Source organism: Ambystoma mexicanum, chromosome 9, assembly GCF_040938575.1.
Source record: "Ambystoma mexicanum isolate Mex_15411 chromosome 9, UKY_AmexF1_1, whole genome shotgun sequence".
Taxonomy (NCBI): Eukaryota; Metazoa; Chordata; class Amphibia; order Caudata; family Ambystomatidae; genus Ambystoma; species Ambystoma mexicanum.
This window is the reverse complement of record NC_090931.1, coordinates 373,967,165-373,988,504: the sequence shown is the minus strand read 5'-3', so window position 1 is coordinate 373,988,504 and position 21,340 is coordinate 373,967,165. Positions and strand designations below refer to the sequence as shown.

At 47.8% G+C, this 21,340-nt stretch overlaps 1 protein-coding gene across 2 annotated transcripts in view; it reads right to left on the bottom strand.

Annotated features, from left to right (window-relative positions):
* MTMR4 (myotubularin related protein 4) overlaps positions 1 to 21,340 on the bottom strand; it is a 1,314,188-nt gene that overhangs the window by 976,033 nt on the left and 316,815 nt on the right. For both annotated transcript variants that reach the window (XM_069614837.1, XM_069614836.1), the window contains 2 exons: positions 19,420 to 19,586; positions 18,943 to 19,039 (listed from right to left, as the gene is read on the bottom strand). In XM_069614837.1, coding sequence (XP_069470938.1) covers positions 18,943 to 19,039; positions 19,420 to 19,586 — 264 coding nt within the window. The remainder of the gene's footprint in view (positions 1 to 18,942; positions 19,040 to 19,419; positions 19,587 to 21,340) is intronic.

Here is a 21,340-nt window from a genome sequence, read left to right as displayed (position 1 = left end):
TAATAAAGAGGCGACTTACAAAGCGTGTAAATGTCCTGGTGAACAACATTGGTACAGAGGAATACTTTATATTCACAAAACTCCCAGTTTTAGTTTAGTTTATTTATTTGTATAGCGCAGCCAAACCCTGGGGTAACTGGGCGTATTAGACTTGTAAAGCAACATAGGTTACAGAAGGTTGCACATGTGATAGATAGTGGACAATACAATAAATATAATGAGGGACCGTGTTACCGGATGGTCCCAGGAGTAGAAAGCATAAATAGTTACAGAACGGACCAGGTTACAGAGTGGTCCGCAACTATAGGTAACACAGAATTACAGGGTGCGATAGTTCGCGGAAGAAGGGGTTACAGAGTAGTCTCCAGCTATAGATAACACAGTGTTACAGGTTGCGAGAATTTGCTGAAGTCAGATAACCAGCTATTGCGGAGTCGTGAACAGCTCCTTCACCTTGGCTCCAAACGACCAAAATGAGGCGTCGGCTCCAATTACCATGGGAAGTGTGTTCCAGCATTTCGCTGATAGCTCAGGGAAGCTTGTTCCCCCTGCTGTTTTCAGGTTAAACTTCAGAATACTGAGTTGGTTCAGCTATGGGGATCTAGTAGGTCTGGATGAGCTTTGTCTGTGAATTTATCTGATAAGTAGCGTGGGGCTGTCTGGGAGAGGCATTTGTGTGTGATGACAAGTGAGCTTAACTTGATTCGGTCACGGATAGGCAGCCAGTGAACTTTGTTTCTGATGGTGGAGATGTGGGCCTTACGGGGAAGATTAAGGGCACATCCGTGAGCATTATTCTGTAGAACCTGTAGTCTGTTCAGGTTGTGATTAGTAAAGTCAAGGAAGAGTGTGTTGCAGTAATCCAATCTGGACAGTATCAGAGCCCTAGCCAATGTGAGGCAGCTGTTGGTAGATACGAGGGGTTTACTAGTGTAGGCAGTGGATGAAATAGTAGCGCTTATTTGTTTGAACCAGAGTGTGGAGTCAAGATACACACCCAGTGTTTTGACTTCTTTTGAGACTTTTATGATGTTGCCATCAATGGTGAAGGAATGCTACTTGGGATCGATTTTGTTAAGACGGGCCTGGGAACCGACGATAAGCAGTTCCGTCTTGTCATTTAAGCAAAGGCTATGGGTGGCCATCCATGCTTGGATTTCGAGGTAGATTTCATTGAGTTTTGCAACATCTTTCTCATAGCTCCCAGTGAGCGTGATGAGGACCTGGGTGTCGTTTGTATATGTGACACCCAGGTCGTCAAGGCGGTCAAAGAGGAGCTTGTAAAGATGTTGTAAAGTGTAGGGGGAAATACAAGATCCTTGGGGGACTCTACATTGGATTGGGACGGGGTCAGCCGCTACGGGAGGGGCGAAAACCCTGGTCGTTCTGTCGGACAAGAAGGACCGAATCCAATTGGTGGCATTCTGGGAGAATGCGGCAGCCGAGGAGAGGTGTTTGGTCAGAATTTGGTCAGAATTTGATGGTCGACCAGGTTGAAAGCTACACACAGATCCAACAAGAGCAAGATGGCCAGATTGCCCTTGTCTTTAGCTTAATCCATTTGGATTTTTAGAACCAAGAGGGCTGTTTCGGTCCCATGCCTGGGTCTAAAGCGAGATTGTCGCAGGCCTAGGAGGTTGTCTTCCAAATGTCGTATTTGGAGGTATGCCACTCTATTATTTTCAAGAGGAAAGGGACAGTGGTGATAGGTCTGTAGTTGGTCGGTATATTAGGGCCTTGGTTAGGTTTTTTGAGAAGAGGTAGGACACATGCTTCTTTGAGGTGGATGGGAATGGAGGAGTTCATGAATGAAGACTTGATCAAGATGGTGATGAAAGGAGCTAGGTCTTTAGCCCCATCCTGGATAACTGAGGTGTGGCACAGGTCACCTTGACAATTAGAGGGTTTTAGGCTAGCAATTATGTTAACTACTTTGTCCTCTGACTGGGGAGAAGTGGAAGCGGGGGGGGGGGGCAGTTTGGTTGGAGAGAGCTATGTTTATTGCTAGAGTGGTCTTTGGTGGCAAGGTTAGCTTTTTTGGATTCTATCTTGGCTTGTAAGAGAGCCATTTTGTTTGAGAGCGCTTGTTGTCCTTGATGCAGTCATCAGTGGGGGGGCACTGGTGATTCCAATTCTCTTACGATGGAGAATAGCTCTTTCGTGCCAGATTTGGCATGGTGGATTCTTGTGTTGACAATCTCTTTTTTGGCGTTCGTAATGGCAGTTTTGTAGGTGGCTGCTGCAGTGGAGAACCTTTCTTTAGTGGAGAGAGGAGGGCCTTTTCTCCAGCTAGTTTCAGATGTTCGTTTGATATTACGAAGTGCTTTTAATTCTGCAGTGAACCATTTGTTCAGGTGGGCAGTTGGTTTGGCCTTTCTTAATTTAAGTGGTGCTATTTGGTTTAGAGCTTGTTCCAGTGTGTCATTATAGAGTTTGACTAGTGAGACTGGATTAGAGTTAGTGATGGTATGATCAGTATTGGTGATTGGGTGTAGTAGGGGTCTGAGATTCTCTATAGTGATATTGTGATTGTTCCTAGCCATAGTTTGTGGTGTAGTGGTTGTAGGTGTACTTTTTAGAGTATCTTTGGTATGGTAAAGGTTATAAGATGGTGGTCTGTCCAGGCGCATGGTGTGATGTCAATCAAGGAGATGTCACAGTTGACGTCGGCCAGCCAGTCCAAGGTTCTACCTTTGGCATGTGTAGGCTTATTGATGTGTTGTGAGAGACCAAATTGAGTGATAGTGCCATTAAGCAGTAAACCGTTGGCATTGTTGGGGTCGTGAAGGCCAAGGTTAAAGTCGCCCATTAAAATACTTTGTGAGGCTGGTTTTGTGCTAGATGTCAGTAGATGGGAGATATCCTCCTCAAAGGAGGAGATGGCACCTGGGGGTCTATAAAAGTGGTGTAGTAGTATGGTTTGGGTGTTAGATAGTGGGAGTTTAATGGATAGAAGTTCAGCGGAGGGTAGACCTAGGTTGGCGACTTCTCTGAGGTACAGATTGGATTTCGCAAAGAAAACCACTCCACCACCAATCCCGGATTTTCTGTCTGCTCGGATGATAGTAGTTATCTGGGATGACTATTGAAAATCCGGGACCCGCAGCGGAATATTGCCATGTTTCTGTAACTGCGAGGAAGTCCAGGTGATTGGACGTGATCAAGTCTGCAATATCGGGAGTGTGAGCTACTAGGGATCGGGCGTTGACGAGGGTGCCCTTGATAGTGGTAGTGGCAGGTGTCGATGGGTCTTCTGGTGGGGGTTCAGAGGACGTGGAGGGACTGTGGTCATTGAGTGTGTCACTGTGTCGCTGGGGAGTAGGGGGCAGCAGGTTGTTGTCCCAGGTGAGCAGGGTGAGAGACTTACACCTAGGAGATTTATGCTTGACGCTGGTACGGGAACCTAGTCTTGCATTTCTCAGGTGTGTGAGACACGGGGCATAAGGTCATTAGGAGTGTTGAAGCGAGATCCTAGTCTTGCGTTTCTCGAGTGCGTGGGACATGGGGTAAGAGGAGTGGGGGGGGGGTGGGGGGAATCTGGTGATGCATTCTGCCTGAGATAGAGGTGGTTCTAAGAGGGGGGAGGCTACGGTTGGTGTAGTAGGCAATACTTTGTACCATGTGGTGGGTGGGAGGTTAGAGCGTGATATGTTGTGGAATAGTGGGAGGATAGTGGCCATGGTAAGTGTCACTTCTTAATGTGGCCATGGTTGGTGGCTAGGCGGCTAGTTATGCTGAGCTAAGGTACTAGGTCTAGGATAGACAGACAGGAGGTTTGCGAGCTCAGGTTGGCTGGGTGTATGGGGTCAGTACGAGACCATTGGTCTAGGTAAGCTACAGTATACAAGCTGATGGCTGTTCTGTTAAGGTAAATAGGCAATAGGCTACTAGGTTTGTCACAATACAGTAGGCAAGCAATAGGTCGCTAGACCAGGCAGGATGCGATAGTCAAATAATATATATCGCTATGCCATACAATATGCAGTGGGCAAGCGGTGGATTGCTAGCAAGGCAAATGCAATGGTGTGACAATGGGTCAGTAGAACAGGCAGAGTGCGACAGTCAAAGACGGTCACAGACCAAGCGAGAAGCAATAGGCAAGCAACAGGTCACTAGGACTCAGCTACGTCGAGTAGGATATGCAGGGTGCGACAATCAAATAAGTGACTGTAGCCGACAAAGCGAAGGGTAGAGGATTATGCATTTAATGGGCTAATTTGATATATGCAGGCAGTAAAGGTGCAATACAGTTTGCAGCAATGGCTAGGTTGAAATTCATAGGCAGTGTAGGTGCTGTGCAGTTTGGTAGGGTCTTTGCTGTAGTTGGCTAAATGTGTAACATGGCACATGTGATCAACGGATTGAAGTGCCTCGCTGGTGCAGCAGATTGAAGTGGGGCGCTTATAGCACAGGAAGGGTTGCATAGTGTTCAGGCAGTCTCTTACCATGTGGGTAGGATAGGCGGACGGGCAGCGTGGGTGGGCCCCTAGACTCTGCAGGCAACGAAAGGCGCAGACAGGTGAGCAGACTTTTGGATCCGGCCTTCTGTGATCAGGCCGGCTAACGCCTTCCGGTGCTTCCGGGGCGTTCAAGAAGCACGTGGAGCCCAGTCAGAGCTGGGCTTCTCAGGATAGCCAGGCAACCGAGTAACAGCAGGCACTGCGACCATTTTGGGAGTCGGAACACTCGTGGTTTGTGTTGCATGCAGCGGGGAACAGCCAATTCAGTAAAAAATTGTGTTGTGGAGGCCATTAAAGGGGAGAACCCTTTGTAGGCTTGGAGGACAATCTTCTATGTTAATGGGACAGATTTTAAGGATGTGTAAAAAAAAAATAATAAATAAAAGGAGGAAAAGAGACACAAAACCTACCAAAAAGGTACAAAGAAACACCAGGAAGGTGCTATTCAAAAGCTATGGAGAAGGGACAAGGGAACCCCGCCTGAGGGGGAAGGAACGCACAGACAAACAGGAATCCATGGGAATTCAAGGAGAATCCAGGCAGGACCAGGCGGTCACAAGACATTCTCAGACAATATCTTTAGGACTTTGGGGATAACATTGCAGGGACAGCACCGGTTCAGCTGGATAAGATCCGAGAGGACCTGGCATCAACATTACATGAGATAAAAGGAGACGTGAACAAGTTATAGGAAAGAGTGGACATGAAAGAGACGGCACTCCAGGAACTGGCAGACTACGCGCGGAAAACAGACAAATTGGTGGCACACCAAACATGTGTGACCCACAACCCGGAGCTACAAGCAGAGGATCTTGAAAATAGGTCCAGCAGATCGGAAGCCAGGGTAAACGGCTTGTCTGAGGATGTACATAACAAGGATCCCAAGGCGGCGATCAAGCAAATATTCACAGATTTAGTAGAACTGGAAGGAGGCAACAGAGTGCATAGAGGGGCTGTTGAGGAAAGAACCGGAAGCAAGGCCAAGAGATGTCTTGGTGGATCTACATGACTATAGCCAAAAGGAGATCTTGGTAGCATCAAGGAAAGTGAAACAGTTAACATACAATGGGTCGGACCTGCAACTCTTTCATGGTCTGTCCCAAATAACTTTACTTAAAAGAAAAAAATGGGCCCAGTTGTGAGATTTCTTTGCGAAAAAGACATTCAATATAGTTGGACATTCCCTTTTGGCTTGGTATTTGAACGGGAGGGACGCCAACATTTCATCTCATCCTGCAACAAAGGTGCAAGTATACTTGGGCTAGAGAAGGAGGATGCAGGGTCCAGTGAACCCACAGTGAAAACGCAGGATAGGAAGAAGGGATGGGAATGGACTGCAGCGAAGCGGAGAAACACCAAGAGGAAAGGGGTTTCTGTCGATCAGAGGGAATTTGGGACCATAGGCCAGAGGACCAAAGGAATGCTTCAAAGGACACCACAGCTTCTGGTCAACTACCAACTATGCGGATGCACCCAGCTTGTCTTTGAGTTAAGCGGCAAGTACACAGAGGATGTGTAAGCCATAATTTAGAAGTGGATGGCTAATAATGGGATGCGTTTGAATACCACTAAAACCGAGCTTATGCTGTTTGGCTCATCACAAGGGAGATCCAAGTTGGATACCCAGTATGACGGTTTGCCCATTCAGAACCATCTTATTAAGACTGTTGGCAAGGTCAAGACACTGGGCGTCACCTTTGAATCTCCTTTAACTCTGATGCTAATATTGGAAGTGTTGCCAATAAAGCGCAAGTTATACTTCGGCTTCCGAGGTTGGAGAAGCCCTATTTTTTGGAAGATAATTGTGCTACTCTTGTTCGTGCTCGAATAATGCCAAGAATTGACTACTGTAATTTCTTGATGTTGGGGGTTAGCAAAACAGCATTGTGAGCCTCTAAGTCTTACAAAACGATGCAGTACCCAGACAGAAACCTATCTCTTCCCACAGAAAGAGCCTGCACTGGCTTACTGTCGAAGCTAAGATTCATTTTAAGGCCTTAACAATAGTACATAAATGTCTGTATGGCCAAGCCCCAGGCTACCTAATAGATTGTGTCATGGTTCCACAAGTTAGCCCGGGGAGGGAAATCGTTTTAGTATTGTATGTGTCGAGGGGACAGGGAAGGTGGGATTTGGGATCGATGCATGGGCTTAGGACAGCCTGCTGGGTTGCGGTTAATCCCTGAGAGGGCGAGTCGGGAGGGGCTACAGGCCTGTTGAGTCCACCAAGTGAGTGGTTTGGGGGGGTACAGTTGGAAGGATGGGCCCCAATCGAGAATCCAATGTGTACATAACTAGCTATATGAACTGCCCAGATAGTGGCTAAAACCAATAAACTAAGCATTACTTCACTGAACATCAATGGGTTGTACTCCACCCTGAAAAGGAACACATTTGAAAGATTTTTGCAAAGGGAAAAACACCTCCTGGCCCTAAAGGAAACATGTGCAAGCGAGACAAACACAAAATTAGACTACAGGCATATCAACAAATTTCAGTCCAATGAGGGGAAGAAAAGAGGAGGAGTGCTGATAGTCTTGCGGAATAACCTGAACATTACAGTAGCGAACTGGAAGAAAGACACCAATGGGCGACATCTGGCAGTAGTTCTACAGGGGAAGAGGGAACTATATATGCTAGCCACCATTTATGCACCTAACTCCAGGCAAGACAGGTTTAAACAGAGGATGCTGAACAAATTGGAAGGATTTGCTAAGGGACAAATTTCAGGCGACTTCAATATAGTTTAGGATCCAGGGGCGAACAGGAGCGTGGGAAGGGCGGATACCCACGGTAAACCCATGAGCGAATTGTGTGAGAACAGACATGCTCTCACTGGTGGACGCCTGGAGGGAAAGAGGGTAGGCAATAGAGGATGTACATTGATCTCATGTTCATAGGACCTGCTCCAGGATTGATTATAAATGGGTATCGTGGAATCTGCTATGCCTGGTCGCAGAGAATGAGGTGGGTACAATAGCATTATCTAACCACACCCCCATAACTTTGAAAGTGAGGAGAAAAGACCTAACCCGCAGGCTGTTAAAGTGGAAATACCCTACTTTAAAGATGAAACACTGAGGGAGGAGATACAAGTGGGTATGAAGTAATTCTTCCAAGATAAAGATGATTGCAGTGAAGGCCCGAAGAGCTAGAGGACACTCTTGGAAGGAGCTGGAGGAACAATTGAAACACGTTAGGTCCAAGATGGGGGTTGGAGCTAGTGGAGAAGTTCAGAGAGAAAATAGGGCCATAATGGGTCAATTGGAAATCTTGCAAATAAGGGCGGCAGAACGTGCACTGCTGTACCTTAAACAGAAATAGTATGTAAAGGCAAGCAAAGCAGACAGTTTGCTGGCTAGGTTATTAAAGGAAGGAGGAGAACGCTAGAATCATACTAAAAATGTAAATGAAAGGGGGAGAGTTCAGAGGTAATGGACATAACCCGTGAATTTTCAGTTTACTATACAGACCTATATAAATCGGATAATCCCTTAGAGCAGTCGCAATTAGATTTGGAAAGACGCAATCTTCCAGTACTGTCCAAACAAGATAAACTGGAATTAGATCAAGATATTATGGTGGAGGAGGTTTGTAGAGCTACAGCGTCACTACCAATCAACAAATCTCCAGGAACGGATGATTTTTACGGCTGATTTGTACAAAACATTCAGGGAACGGTTAATTCCCCATTTGGTCCAGATTTTTTATAATTTTGGGGAGGCAGGGAAAATAACACCAACAAAGGAGGAGGCTAAAGTGGTATTTCTTCCAAAGCCTGGGAAAGATCCAGCAAATTACAACTCATACCGGCCTATTGCACTAATTAATATAGATGAAAAGATCTATACAAAAATACTAGCGTCCAGGTTAGACCACCTTCTTCCGAAGCTCATTGGCACGGACCAATCTCGTTTTATATGGGACAGACAAACGGGAGATAACATCAAAGAACAAGTTACTTCTTACCTTGGAACGTTCTTTCGACGGGATGTTCCTCCGACGTATTCCTTATCTTTGATAATACGTTTCCAGCTTGCTGGCCTCGGAAATTTTTTCTGTAGAGGGTGCTGCGCGCCGACGTCTGCCGAGTCGAAGTCCCTCGACGGCCAACGTACTGGCGCCGACGTCATCATGCCCATAAATAGCCACGCGGTGCGTCCGTTGCTCAGTTCCGTTTTGTAGCATAAGAAAAGTCATGCCTGAATTGGTTATTGACCTTGAAGGAGCGCAAGCTGCAACCACCAGGGAAGTATCACTGCGGGGATGGATGGGAGGGGCGGTAAGGAATACGTCGGAGGAACATCCCGTCGAAAGAACGTTACAAGGTAAGAAGTAACTTGTTCTTCGGAGGGATTGTGTCCTCCGACGTATTCCTTATCTTTGATAGACTCCCATAGCAGTGGCATGTAATTGGAGGTGGGAGTGAGAATGTTATGTATCCCTTTAGAGATGGACCGAATATAATACGGCCTTGCCAAATCTGGTCTCTTGAGTAGTGGAGGAATCCAGGTTGTAAAATCTTGTGAATGTATGTGCGGACGACCATGTGGCAGCCGCACATATATCTCGGACCGGTACCCCTCTTTGGAGAGCCGAAGAGGCTGCGATACCCCTGGTTGAATGAGCCCTGAGATTTTGGGGTGGCTCTTTCCCTGCCAGTTTGTAACATTCCAGAATGGCCAAAATAATCCACCTGGAGATGGTTTGTTTTGTTATGGGTAGCCCCAACTTGTAACCTGAGTATCCTACAAACAGTTGGTCTGCTTGCCTGATCCTAGCCATTCTGTTGATGTAAAAGCTGAGAGTTTGCCTTGGGTCCAGCCTATGTAGCCTTTCCTCCTCTTTCCCCGGATGGGGAGGAGGGTAGAACGAAGGTAAGGTAATTTTCTGAGTAATATGAAATTCAGAAACCACCTTTGGGAGGAAATTAGGCTTCACCTGTAGGACAACTTTGTCCTTGTGGAAGATTGTATGTGGGGGTTTACAGGAGAGAGCTTGTAACTCACTCTTCTAGCAGATGTTAGTGCTACCAATACGACAGTTTTAAACGTGAGAAATCTCAGCGCAAAGAGTGAAGTGGTTCGAATGGAGTGCCCATTAGGAAGTTTAAGACTAAATTTAAGTCCCATAAGGGAACCTGGAATGGTTTTGGAGGATAAACATTAGTTAATCCCTTGAGAAATTGTACCACTAGAGGAAGTTTGAAATACAATGGTTCCTCCGCAGTGCGCTTGAAGATAGAAAGCGCTGCGAGATAGCCTTTTACAGTGCCAACTTGAAGGCCTGAGTTTGCCAAGTAGAGTAGAAACGATAACACCGTTGGTGTTCCACATGAAAAAGGGTTGATATTCTCTTCCCTACACCAGCTGCAAAATTTGTTCCAACGGCAGCGGTATAAAGACTTTGTTGCTGGCCTTCTGGCCGAAAGCAACACCTCCATGACATCATCAGGGAGATCCCAATCCTTGTACCTCACCCTTTCAGAAGCCAAGCGTGAAGGTTGAGGATTCTGGTGTCTGGATGGAGAACCTGGCCTCCCTTCTGCGAGAGAAGATTCTCCTTGAGTGGAAGACGGATTGGAGGACAGATGGACATATCTAGAAGGTCCGGGTACCACGTTCTCCTGGCCCAATCCGGGGCAATTAGGATCATGGTTTTCCAGAATCTTCTCAACCTCCTGATCATTTGAGGAATAACAGGGACTGGTGGGAACGCGTAAAGGAGTGGAACCTCCCAGTCCACTACGAACGCGTCTCCTAGAGCTCCTCTCGGGGGAAATTCCCTTGAACAGAACAGATCGCACTTCAAGTTGGTGCTTGTGGCGAACAGATCCACCTGAGGGGTTCCCCAAAGGGCAAAGATCTCTTGAAGGACTTCCTGAGCTAGCTCCCACTCGTGGGAGACTGTGCTCTGCCTGCTCAGAGCGTCCGCTGTCAAGTTCTTCTCTCCGGCTAGGTGGACTGCCGATAGATAGATAGATTCCTCCTTGGATTGCCCAAAACCAGAGCTGCATTGCCTCTCTGCACAGCGGCAGTGATCCTACGCCTCCTTTTTTGTTGAGGTAGTGCATGGCCACCACGTTGTCCGTCATTTTTAGGACATTTCTCCCCTGTACTGATGGCAGGAAAGCTTTCAGCGCTAGTCTGATCGCTCTCAGCTCCAAAAGGTTGATGTGTAGCCTGGACTCCGATGGAGACCAACGACCGCTGATGGTCAAATCGTTGGCATGGGCTCCCCACCCTGTGACTGAGGCGTCTGTTACTATACTGTTAATCTCCGGCCATTGTTGCCAAAACAGTTCCCCTTTCAAGATGTTCTCTGGATAAGCCCACCAATGAAGGTCGCGGGCTACCTTGTCCGGAATTCGGAGGAGATCTGTCATTCTCCCTGAGAATTGCAACCACTGACTTCTCAGTGCCCACTGAAGAGATCTCATTCTCAGGCGAGCCTCTGGCACAAGGTAGATGCAGGATGCCATGAGGCCTAGCAACATCAAAAAGTCGAAGGCTGGGAGACGTTGGGCATTTTGAAATTTGGTGACCATCTGTAGAATATCTTGAGCCCTCACCTCTGGTAGCGAGGCTTTTCCCAGGGAAGTGTCCAGGACCGCTCCAATGAATTGGAGTCTCTGTGATGGTATCATCTGTGACTTCTTTAAATTGAGGGAGAAGACGAGTTTGTGAAGGAAGTGGCAGACATAATCTAGCTGGGCCTGGGCCTGTTTCGAAGATACCGTCCTGATCAGCCAATCGTCCAGGTAGGGGTAGACGTGGATCCCTTCCCTCCTTAGACTCGCCGCCACTACCGACATCAGCTTGGTGAAGACCCTCGGGCGGAGGTCAGCCCAAATGGCAGAACTCGAAATTGATAATGAGAGTCGCCAATTGCGAACCTCAGGTATTTCCTGTGTTTGAGATGGATTGGCACATAGAAATAAGCATCCTGAAGGTCCAGAGATACCAGCCAGTCCTGGAGCTGGAGGGCCTGAAGGATCTGAGAGAGAGTTACCATCTTGAACTTGTCCTTCCTGAGGAACTTGTTCAATTCTCGTAAGTCCAGGATGGGTCTCAGTCCTCCGTCCTTCTTTGGTATGAGAAAGTAGGGGGGAGTACCAGCCCTTGTTCCTGTCCGCTACAGGTACCGGTTCTATGGCACCTTTCTCTACCAGGTCTATAATTTCCTGCAAGAGGAGCGGATCTGGAACTTTTAGAGAGCTGTTCCCCGGTGGATGATTGAGGAATGTGTAGAAAGGGTAGGCAGTAACCCTGGGCAACTGTCTCCAATGCCCAAGCATCTGACGTTATAGCCTGCCATTCCGTCAGATGGTGAGTTAACCTGCCCCCTACAGGTGTATTGTGTGGAAAGGCCTCAGAGTGGTTTGGGGGCGGCTGATGCAGATGCGGAGGGTAAAGAGGCACCTGCTGCGGCCTTAGTACTTTTGACCCGTCCACCTCGGGTGGATCTCCTTTGGCCTCTTTGAGCCGACTGTCCTCTGCCTTTCCCGAATGCGGAATAATAGCGAAAGGACTTTCCTCTCCCAGAGGTTCCTGAGGGGCGAAAAGGAGTTTGGCGGATAGCAGCTCCTAAAGATTTTGCTGCTCCTTTAGAAGTCTGCAACTTTTCCAGACTGTCATCAGCCTTTTTCCCGAATAGTGAAGAGCCGTCAAAGGGCATATTCAAAAGTCTGGCCTGTACATCTGGAGCAAAGCCAGACTTTCGCAACCACGCATGCCTGCGGATTGTTGCACTTGCCGCCATGGCCCTGCTGATACTGTCAGCGGAGTCGATGCCAGTTTGAAGTGATTCGCACATGGCATCTTTGCCATCTTTAATAATGTTAAGCAAGGCTTCCTTTTTCTCTCCTTCGGGTATGCAGTCAGCCGCTGATGAAGCACACTCCCATAGTGTGTGACTAAACATGGCGAGCGTACAGGTGGCGTTGATGAACTTCAACGCCATACTACAAGCAGAGAAGACTTTCGTCGCCATAAAATCGTACCTCTTGTCATCTCTATCCTGTGGGACAGTAGGGTAAGCGGTCCTACTGCTAGATGAAGTTGTCGCTTGAACGACCAGGCTCTCTGGAGTCGGGTGTTTTGATAAGTATTCAGGGTCAGCAGCCGCTACCCTATATTTGGCTGACAATCTTTTATTGACCGCAGGGATAACTTCAGAAGTTTCCCAATTAGATGTAATTTTCCTTTGTAAGGCTGCATGGAAGGGGACCACAGGGTCCTCCTGTGGACCTTTGTCTAATATGTCTGTTAGGTCATCCTGTTGAAAAACAGGTGAAGGTGCAGACCAACCGATAAATTCAATAATTCTTGCCATAAGGGTTATATAGGGTGTTTCAGCATGTTCTCCTGGGTCTGGTTTAACAAATTCCACTTCTGGGGAAGTGTACAGCCCACTTGCCTCATGTAGTGACTACTGTAGGTCCTTCAGCCTTCTTTCCTCAGAGATCCTCTGAAATAGGCAGTGTGGTCCTCTGCAAACCAAATGTTTCCTGGTCAGAATCTTCCCCCTCTTCATAAATTGAAGATAGTCCAGGGTACTCCGACCTCTGAAATGGTGTAAAACCCATCTCTAAGGCAGAAGGAGCCAAACTCATCATTATTGGGCGAGAAAACGTCGATGTCGTCGACGCCAATGTGACAGGCTTCGAAAAACTGGAAGGGGTCTCAAAGAACTCGAGAGGATCGGGATCCTACTCGAGGACATCGACGACGGTCTCCCCGTCGTGCCGGAGGCCCTTGGAATCACCGTTGGCTGTGGAGTGGCCTTAATCTTCTCTTTCATCGGCGTCGACGATGGCGTCGAGTCGATCGACCGATGCGTCGAGGAACCCTTCGACAACAGCGTCGATGGCGCCGATCCGTGCGTCGAAGGGATCTTCGACGACTGCGTCGAAGACGGTGCCTTCTTACCCGATGGCTCGTGGCGCTCTCGGGTGGAATGTTTCGCCAGGTGCTGCGTTTTGATTTTCTGGGTTTTTCACCCGGGGTATCACCCACAGCTGTCTTCGAGGGGGTCGAGGCCGCGTTCTCGAAGACGCTTAACATTTTCTTTCTGAATTCCTCCCACTCAGCTTGAGAGCTGTGTTTAGTGGGACAGGAGACCCTTTCTGGGGACACAGAAGACAACGGGGAAGGGGATCTTCGACGTCTCTTTTTTGAGTGTCTTGATCTCGACGAATGGTGGGAGCTACTTCAAGATCTAGAATGGGAATGTTTGACGGCGAGGAGACGAATGCCTCGACTCAGCCAAAGAAACCTTCGAGGAGGTTTTGACTGACTTACCTCTCTCGAGCTTCCCCTTGCGCTCCTTCAAGGCTTTCGCCGTCATGGACATGCAGTCCTCACACTCCGAACAATGGTGCGCGGTTCCCAAGCACCACAAGCAGATCCTGTGTGGATCCGTTATCGACATTTTTTTACCGCAGTCTCGACATTTCTTGAAGCCGGATCGCGACGTCGTCGGTTCCGATGAAGATGCCATTGAGAACGAGAAGGTATATTCCAGTAGATATAGTAGTTATCCTGACTGAACTGAGCAACGATGTTCCGAAGCCCCACAAAGCGCGGAAAAACGGAACTGAGCAACGGACGCAGCACGTGGCTATTTATGGGCATGATGACGTCGGCGCCGATACGGTGGCCGTCAAGGGACATCGACTCGGCGGACGTCGACGCGCAGCGCCCTCTACAGAAAAAAATTCCGAGGCCAGCAAGCTGGAAACGTATTATCAAAGATAAGGAATACGTCAGAGGACACAATCCCTTCGAAATAGCACATTTAATAGAAAAGGTCAACATATATAACATTCTGGCTCTCCCGATTGCTTTACATGTGGAAAAAGGGGATGGAGTGGAGTGGCGGTTCTTGTTTAATACCATGGAGAAAATGGGTTTTGGGGCTAAACTCATCTCAATGATAAAAGCAGATTATTAACGGACAACTATCGTTTGAAGGCAGGGTTTCTAGAGGAAAAACATAGGTGCCCTTTGTACCCACTATTGTATGCGATTCACTTGGAGCCGCTCTTGGCCACAATAAGGGAATCTGCTTTTGCGGACTACATGCTATTGACATTTAGAACCGGAAAGGTCTATTAGGGCCTTGAATAGGGAACCGAGTAACGTTGGGTCAGTACTAGGGTTAAAAATGAACACTCACAAATCGGAGGTCTTGAATCTGATATCCGTGGAGAAGGAACAAGAACTCAAAACACCTTTCTATATAGCTGGGCAGGCAAGGGTATAAAATATTTGGGGATCAACATTACTAAAGATATCTGATCATTATTCACAGTAAATTATTCCCCCTTACTATGGACCATCAGAAAATGTTACTTGAGTGGGGCCCCTTGACGATAATATGGATAGGATGGATTAATATTCTTAAAATGGTTATTCTCCCAAAATTCTTGTACTATTTCATGATGCTACCAACAAGTGTGCACAGGTCCTTCTTTCGAGCTATCGAAAGGCACACAGGGAAATTCATATGGAACAATAAAAAACCTAAAGTTGCACGACTTCTAATGACCATGCCAAGAAATTGGGGCGGGGTGGGAGGACCGGATATCAGGGCATATTACTTAGCCGCACAGACCAAGGTAATTGGGGACTGGCGAAATGATGTCAGGCCAACGGTGTGGAAACAAATGGACGAAGCAGTAGTGGGGGGGGTCACCTCGAGGGGGGGGGCTTTGGAACAGGGGACAGACCACAATATCAACCGCAGCACGATTAGTGTAGGACTCGTGGCATGTATTGGTAACCAGAGCAGAATTTAGCACTTATCCATCTCCATTTACCCCAATATTCCACAATCCTCAATTTTCCCTGGGAGTGAGAGTGTCAGGTTTCAGGGGCGGATGTCTTAAGATATGGGACATCTTTGAGCGGGGGAGAGATCAAATACATTAATCAGTGTAAACTAGACTTTCCACTGGAGGGGGGAAAGATTCCGGTTCACACAACTGAGATGCTGGTTGTTAAATCCAACAATTAAGGAGTCAGCAACAAGATCCCCAACATCCTTTGAAAAACTACTGCTATCAGATTTGGGGATAAACATATGCAGTGTGGGTACAATTATGGGAGACTACCCCCAATCTCAAGGTCGGTCCAACTACAGGAGATATGGGTAAAGCTGATGTTCCAGTGGCCCTTACTCCGGTGAGGCTCTATAAGTGATTCCCGAAGGCATGTTGGAGGGAGTGTGGCGCAGAGGGGTCGTGGAGTCATATCTGGCAGGAGTGCTCGCAGACCCAACTGTTTTGGAAAAATATTAGGGAGGAAATTGTGGTGGGTCATGGGAAAGGGGAAACCTAGGCCTTGCAATTTTGGGTCTAGGAGGAATACTTGAAGAGCTACCTTCGAAAGCACAACGCAAGGTGTATGTGATTTTAATGATGGCAGGGGCACTGGTGATTGCTCAGGAGTGGAAATCAAGGGAGCCGCCTACAGAGCATGAATGGGTGGGAAAGGTGTGGCAGTTTGCGGCTTTAGAATGGGTATCTTAATCCCTACAAGGGGATCACCAGGGATTCGTGGCCGATTGGGACTTGGTAAAGAAATGCTTACAGAAGGGCTACAGATGATTATGGTGCACGCGAAAGCTGAAACTTTTGGGACTGATTTAAACTGTGGGTACCATCCTTGGATGGTGAGGTTCCGTATGTGGGAGGAGAGAAATGTAATGGCAGGAATGGAACAAAGACTATATGGGAAGTTGGACTATTTGTCATTTGGGGGGACCCACATTGGATAGAGGTTGGGATGAAAGGGGGGAGGGGACAGTTGCAAAAGTGTTCCAGTTAAATGAAAATGCAGATAAAAACGTATGTGAAAAAAAACTCCTGTATCTCTCATGGTACAATCTACTTAACTAAAAACAAGACATCTCCACTCCTCAAGAAACCATCCCTGGATATCACTTGACTGAAAAAATACTGGTCCATCGCTGTCCAACAATATCTCACCAGAATCATGGAATGCTTCATCACACTCCAACACATCACCACAAACTACCTTGTCAACACATTCCAATTAAGCTTTCGATAAGGCCACAACACAGAGACGACAACAATTTGCATCCTGCATGACCTTGACAACATCACTGACAAAGGACACAACCCTCCACGTACCCCTGGACATCTCCTACAGCCTGCCACACCTTTATCCTAAACATCCTATTCCACAGGATGAATCTCCCTTGCACTGTTTGTACTCGACCGGTACACCTCCTTCCTCACTGACAGGGCACACTTTTGTCTCTATGCACCCCATTAACCCAACCCTATCCTGGTCAAACTACAGTGTTTCACAAGTAAACTCTTTATGTCCACTCCTCTACAACCTGCATATTGAATCCCTAAAACCCTTAGCTCCTTAACCATTTTCACCAATTCACAGAAGACCTACAATTATACTTCCAAATCTCATCTCCTTCTTAACTCAATATCCACAAAAATGGTATCTTCTCCATCACCATAGGCTTCCTCAACCCATTCAAGAGCATATACCTCATCTACCCCCAGGCACAACCCCTACCACATTCCCTGGATAAAAAAAACTCACCAGAGACAACCCACACGTATCCTTGTACAAACTGGCCTAATCCATAAATTCCACCATTGATCGTTCCCCTTCACATGCAGTCACAAAAACATGCCACCTGTAACTACACCACCTACACAAGGTGTGAGACAACATTTCCTATAAATCTCTGCAATGCAGTCCAAGCACTAGTTATGTCTAAGTAGGACTACACAAACTCTATACTCATTGGACCCGTGCCACCAAAACAGCACTCACCACTCTCACCCCCCTACAAGCAATACAAGACTTATCCTTTACCCACCCAAACACTCACAAACCACTCCAGCTGTCTGCCAGCACCACTGGCATGTAATCCAGAGAATAACTTTCAAAAGGGCTTTGCATCATGTACAACGCCATCCACCTCAAAACCCTATTCTGCTGTGACAACAAACTGAAACCTATCACCCACACAAACACCAGACAAGCCAACCAACATGTTCCTTGCATTCTACTTGGCAAACTAACCTGCACACAAACGCAGCATTTACCAAGCGGGCACCAAGAATTTTGAACATCCTTCCTCTCCATGTATGAAGCGCACCGTCCATCATTACTTTCAGAAAAAGTCTCGAAAAATACCTCTTACATATGATAACATTTTCATCTCATCCATTTTGAACTTTGTAAGGCACTCCGAGAGCCTCTGGGTCAGCATAGGAAAAATTGTAGAGTGCAATAACTAACAGGCGTCATATGAACAGAGACACCACCGGGGGTTCCTTGATGTTGTCGAGTGCTAATAAAAAACGAAGATTCCCTAACCAACTGCCATGTCAGTATGACTAAGGTCTCAAAATCCAGTTACCAAAAAAACTCACGACGTTAAAGAGCTTTTCAAGGCTTACCTTTTTTTAATTAAACAAAGATTTTTAAAACAAATCTCCCCCGCCTCCCCAACTAATCAAGCAATATTAAAATTACACCTAGAAGACCCTCAATTTTAGGTCACCCTCATACTGCCTACCTTTTACTCTACAGTTCGTATTAAGTTAAAGTCATTCCCTTCCTTTGGCAGAGAAAGCCATCCATCAAATCAGAGGGCAGTTCTGTGCCTCTTTAGATATTACACATATTGCAACCCAACTTGCAGATTTTCTGGCATCAAAACATTCTTACCCTAATGACGAAATCATGCTAATGATCATTGCTACAAGGCCTGATTGCACCTCTGCTGAGAAAGCCCTTCTGATTCTAAGGCCCAACAACTCATCCGATAGCGGAAATGTTTAATGGTAGTACCTTTTATATTTACTTTACTCATTATAAACCTTAATTACTTTGTGCTGCTTTTGGCAGATTCCAGTAGTGGTGCCTCCCGGGTATCCTATAAAACAGGATGGATCTAATGTTTTTGCCCTGAAAGATATCATGTTGGGGACGAGTCTTTGGTCTCTTATGAAGTTATTGGAAGTGGAGAGCAAGGGCATTGAATCATCCGTCCCCTTAGGTCTGGAACACCATTTTTGGCATTAGGAGGAAAGTGTGGAGACTAAGGCTAATTTGTGTCTGTGGGGTTAGATCTTTTCTTTCAGATAAGGAAACAGATTTCGCTCCATTTGCGCTCTCAAGTGCATATTTGTCTGTATGAGCACATTATAAGAGCACCCAAAAACCATTAAAATAAACAGATGTGGAGCACAGATATATTAATCTGTATCTTTGGGGGAATCGGAATCACAGATTAATTAAGAGGTTTTGTTTAATAGCCACACTCATAACAAATGTATATACTAGTGTTAACTTCTGGCAGGCATCAGTTTACAAAGAGTCTTAAATCTCACTCATTTCTGGCAATCAAGCTGCTGTGTACACCGTTTAATTGACTGCCACATCAAAAATCCTAAATTGCAATCCTTTAAAATACTTACTTGTAATTGCTGTTTATCTCAGACACTCTCCAGGCATTTTGCAAGTCGAAACCCATCCGAGAAACTTCCATGTGAAAACGGAACTTGACATGATCGCCTAAAAAAATATTACAACTTATCATTAAAACACCATATTATTGTTTTCACTCATTTATCACAGGAATGGCAAACATAACCTATTCTGGTCAAAAGATCAAATGTGCATGTGAATGACAAGCGGTGATGTTAGGAGCAATAGCAACACCACAAGGTATTATGGCCTTCAGACTAGAGATAACAAAATAAGGATCTTGCACCACAAAGATTAGTAATGTGATCAAAGAAAGGTGGGGACAAAAATAATGACCCGTGAATAAGAAAATTGGAATGGGGAGAGCTGGGGTCAATGAACCACAACAAGAGCAGAAGGAAGATAAGGAAAAAAGGATGGGTGAAAAACTAGCAGAATCAGTGGCAGCTCAAATGCAATGGACTCACCCGGTTGGCAAAGATGTGTGTGTGGATCTTCCTCATCAGCACAAATACCTAAACACCAGGCATGATAGGCAAAGGCAAACAGGTCTTCGGGTTTAGCTGGGCGGGTCGTTGCTCTGCTTAATCTCTTCAACCACTCCTGGCATTGCTTGAAAGTTGAGAAATGGCACCTGACAAGAACAGGACAAAAAGGTGAGCAAGGCCAGAAAGGAGAAAACGGGTTGGGGTACTGGGTGGGGAGGGACGTGCAGGGCGCTCAGGAGAGCAAGCCTCGGCGCGCTCAAGAGAGGGAGGCAAAGCATGGGGGAGGGAGACTGCACACATGAGAGGAGGGGGACAAAGGGAGAGAGGGGAGAGAGGGGAGAGAAAGAGGGGGGAACAGAGAGGGAGAGAGGGAGGGAACAGAGAGAGAGGGAGGGAACAGAGAGAGAGGGGGGAACAGAGAGGGAGAGAGGGAGGGAACAGAGAGGGAGAGAGGGGGAACAGAGAGGGAGAGAGGGGGGGCAGAGGGAGAGGGGAAAGAGAAAGAGGGCAGGGGGGAAAGAGAAAGAGGGCAGGGGGGAAAGAGAAAGAGGGCAGGGGGGAAAGAGAAAGAGGGCAGGGGGGAAAGAGAAAGAGGGCAGGGGGGAAAGAGAAAGAGGGCAGGGGGGAAAGAGAAAGAGGGCAGGGGGGAAAGAGAAAGAGGGCAGGGGGGAAAGAGAAAGAGGGCAGGGGGGAAAGAGAAAGAGGGCAGGGGGGAAAGAGAAAGAGGGCAGGGGGGAAAGAGAAAGAGGGCAGGGGGGAAAGAGAAAGAGGGCAGGGGGAAAGAGAAAGAGGGCAGGGGGAAAGAGAAAGTGGGCAGGGGGAGAGAGAGAGTGGGCAGGGGGAGAGAGAGAGTGGGCAGGGGGAGAGAGAGAGTGGGCAGGGGGAGAGAGAGAGTGGGCAGGGGGGGAGAGAGTGGGCAGGGGGGGAGAGAGAGTGGGCAGGGGGGGAGAGAGAGTGGGCAGGGGAGAGAGAGAGTGGGCAGGGGAGAGAGAGAGTGGGCAGGGGGAGAGAGAGAGTGGGCAGGGGGAGAGAGAGAGTGGGCAGGGGGAGAGAGAGAGTGGGCAGGGGGAGAGAGAGAGTGGGCAGGGGGAGAGAGAGAGAGTGGGCAGGGGGAGAGAGAGAGAGTGGGCAGGAGAGAGAGAGAGGGCGGGGGAGAGAGAGGGGGCGGGGGAGAGAGAGGGGGCGGGGGAGAGAGAGGGGGCGGGGGAGAGAGAGAGGGCGGGGAGAGAGAGAGGGCGGGGAGAGAGAGAGGGCGGGGAGAGAGAGAGGGCGGGAGAGAGAGAGAGGGCGGGAGAGAGAGAGAGGGCGGGAGAGAGAGAGAGGGCGGGAGAGAGAGAGAGGGCGGGAGAGAGAGAGGGCGGGAGAGAGAGAGGGCGGGGGAGAGAGAGAGAGGGCGGGGGAGAGAGAGAGAGAGGGCGGGGGAGAGAGAGAGAGAGGGCGGGGGAGAGAGAGAGAGAGGGCGGGGGAGAGAGAGAGAGAGGGCGGGGGAGAGAGAGAGAGAGGGCGGGGGAGAGAGAGAGAGAGGGCGGGGGAGAGAGAGAGAGAGGGCGGGGGAGAGAGAGAGGGCAGGCAGGATAGAGTAAGAGGGAGAGGGCAGGATAGAATAAGAGGGAGAGTAAGAGGGGGCAGAAGAGGAGGGGGAGGAAGAGGAGGAAGCCTGCCCACTAGACTTATGAGCTGTAATGATATGGACCAAAAAAGGTGGGAGAAAGTCTCTCCTAAACAAGATGACATTGGGGGAAGGATTTTAGAACCATTTAATACTAAAAGAGCTGTGTGCATTTCTTTGCCAAACTAGGTCACTACGCATCCCGCTGATGTGATTCCATCTGCACATTAGCAGAATCACAGCTATGAAGGCGGCAGGATAGTGAGTGTTAACATAGTGGGAAAGGAATGT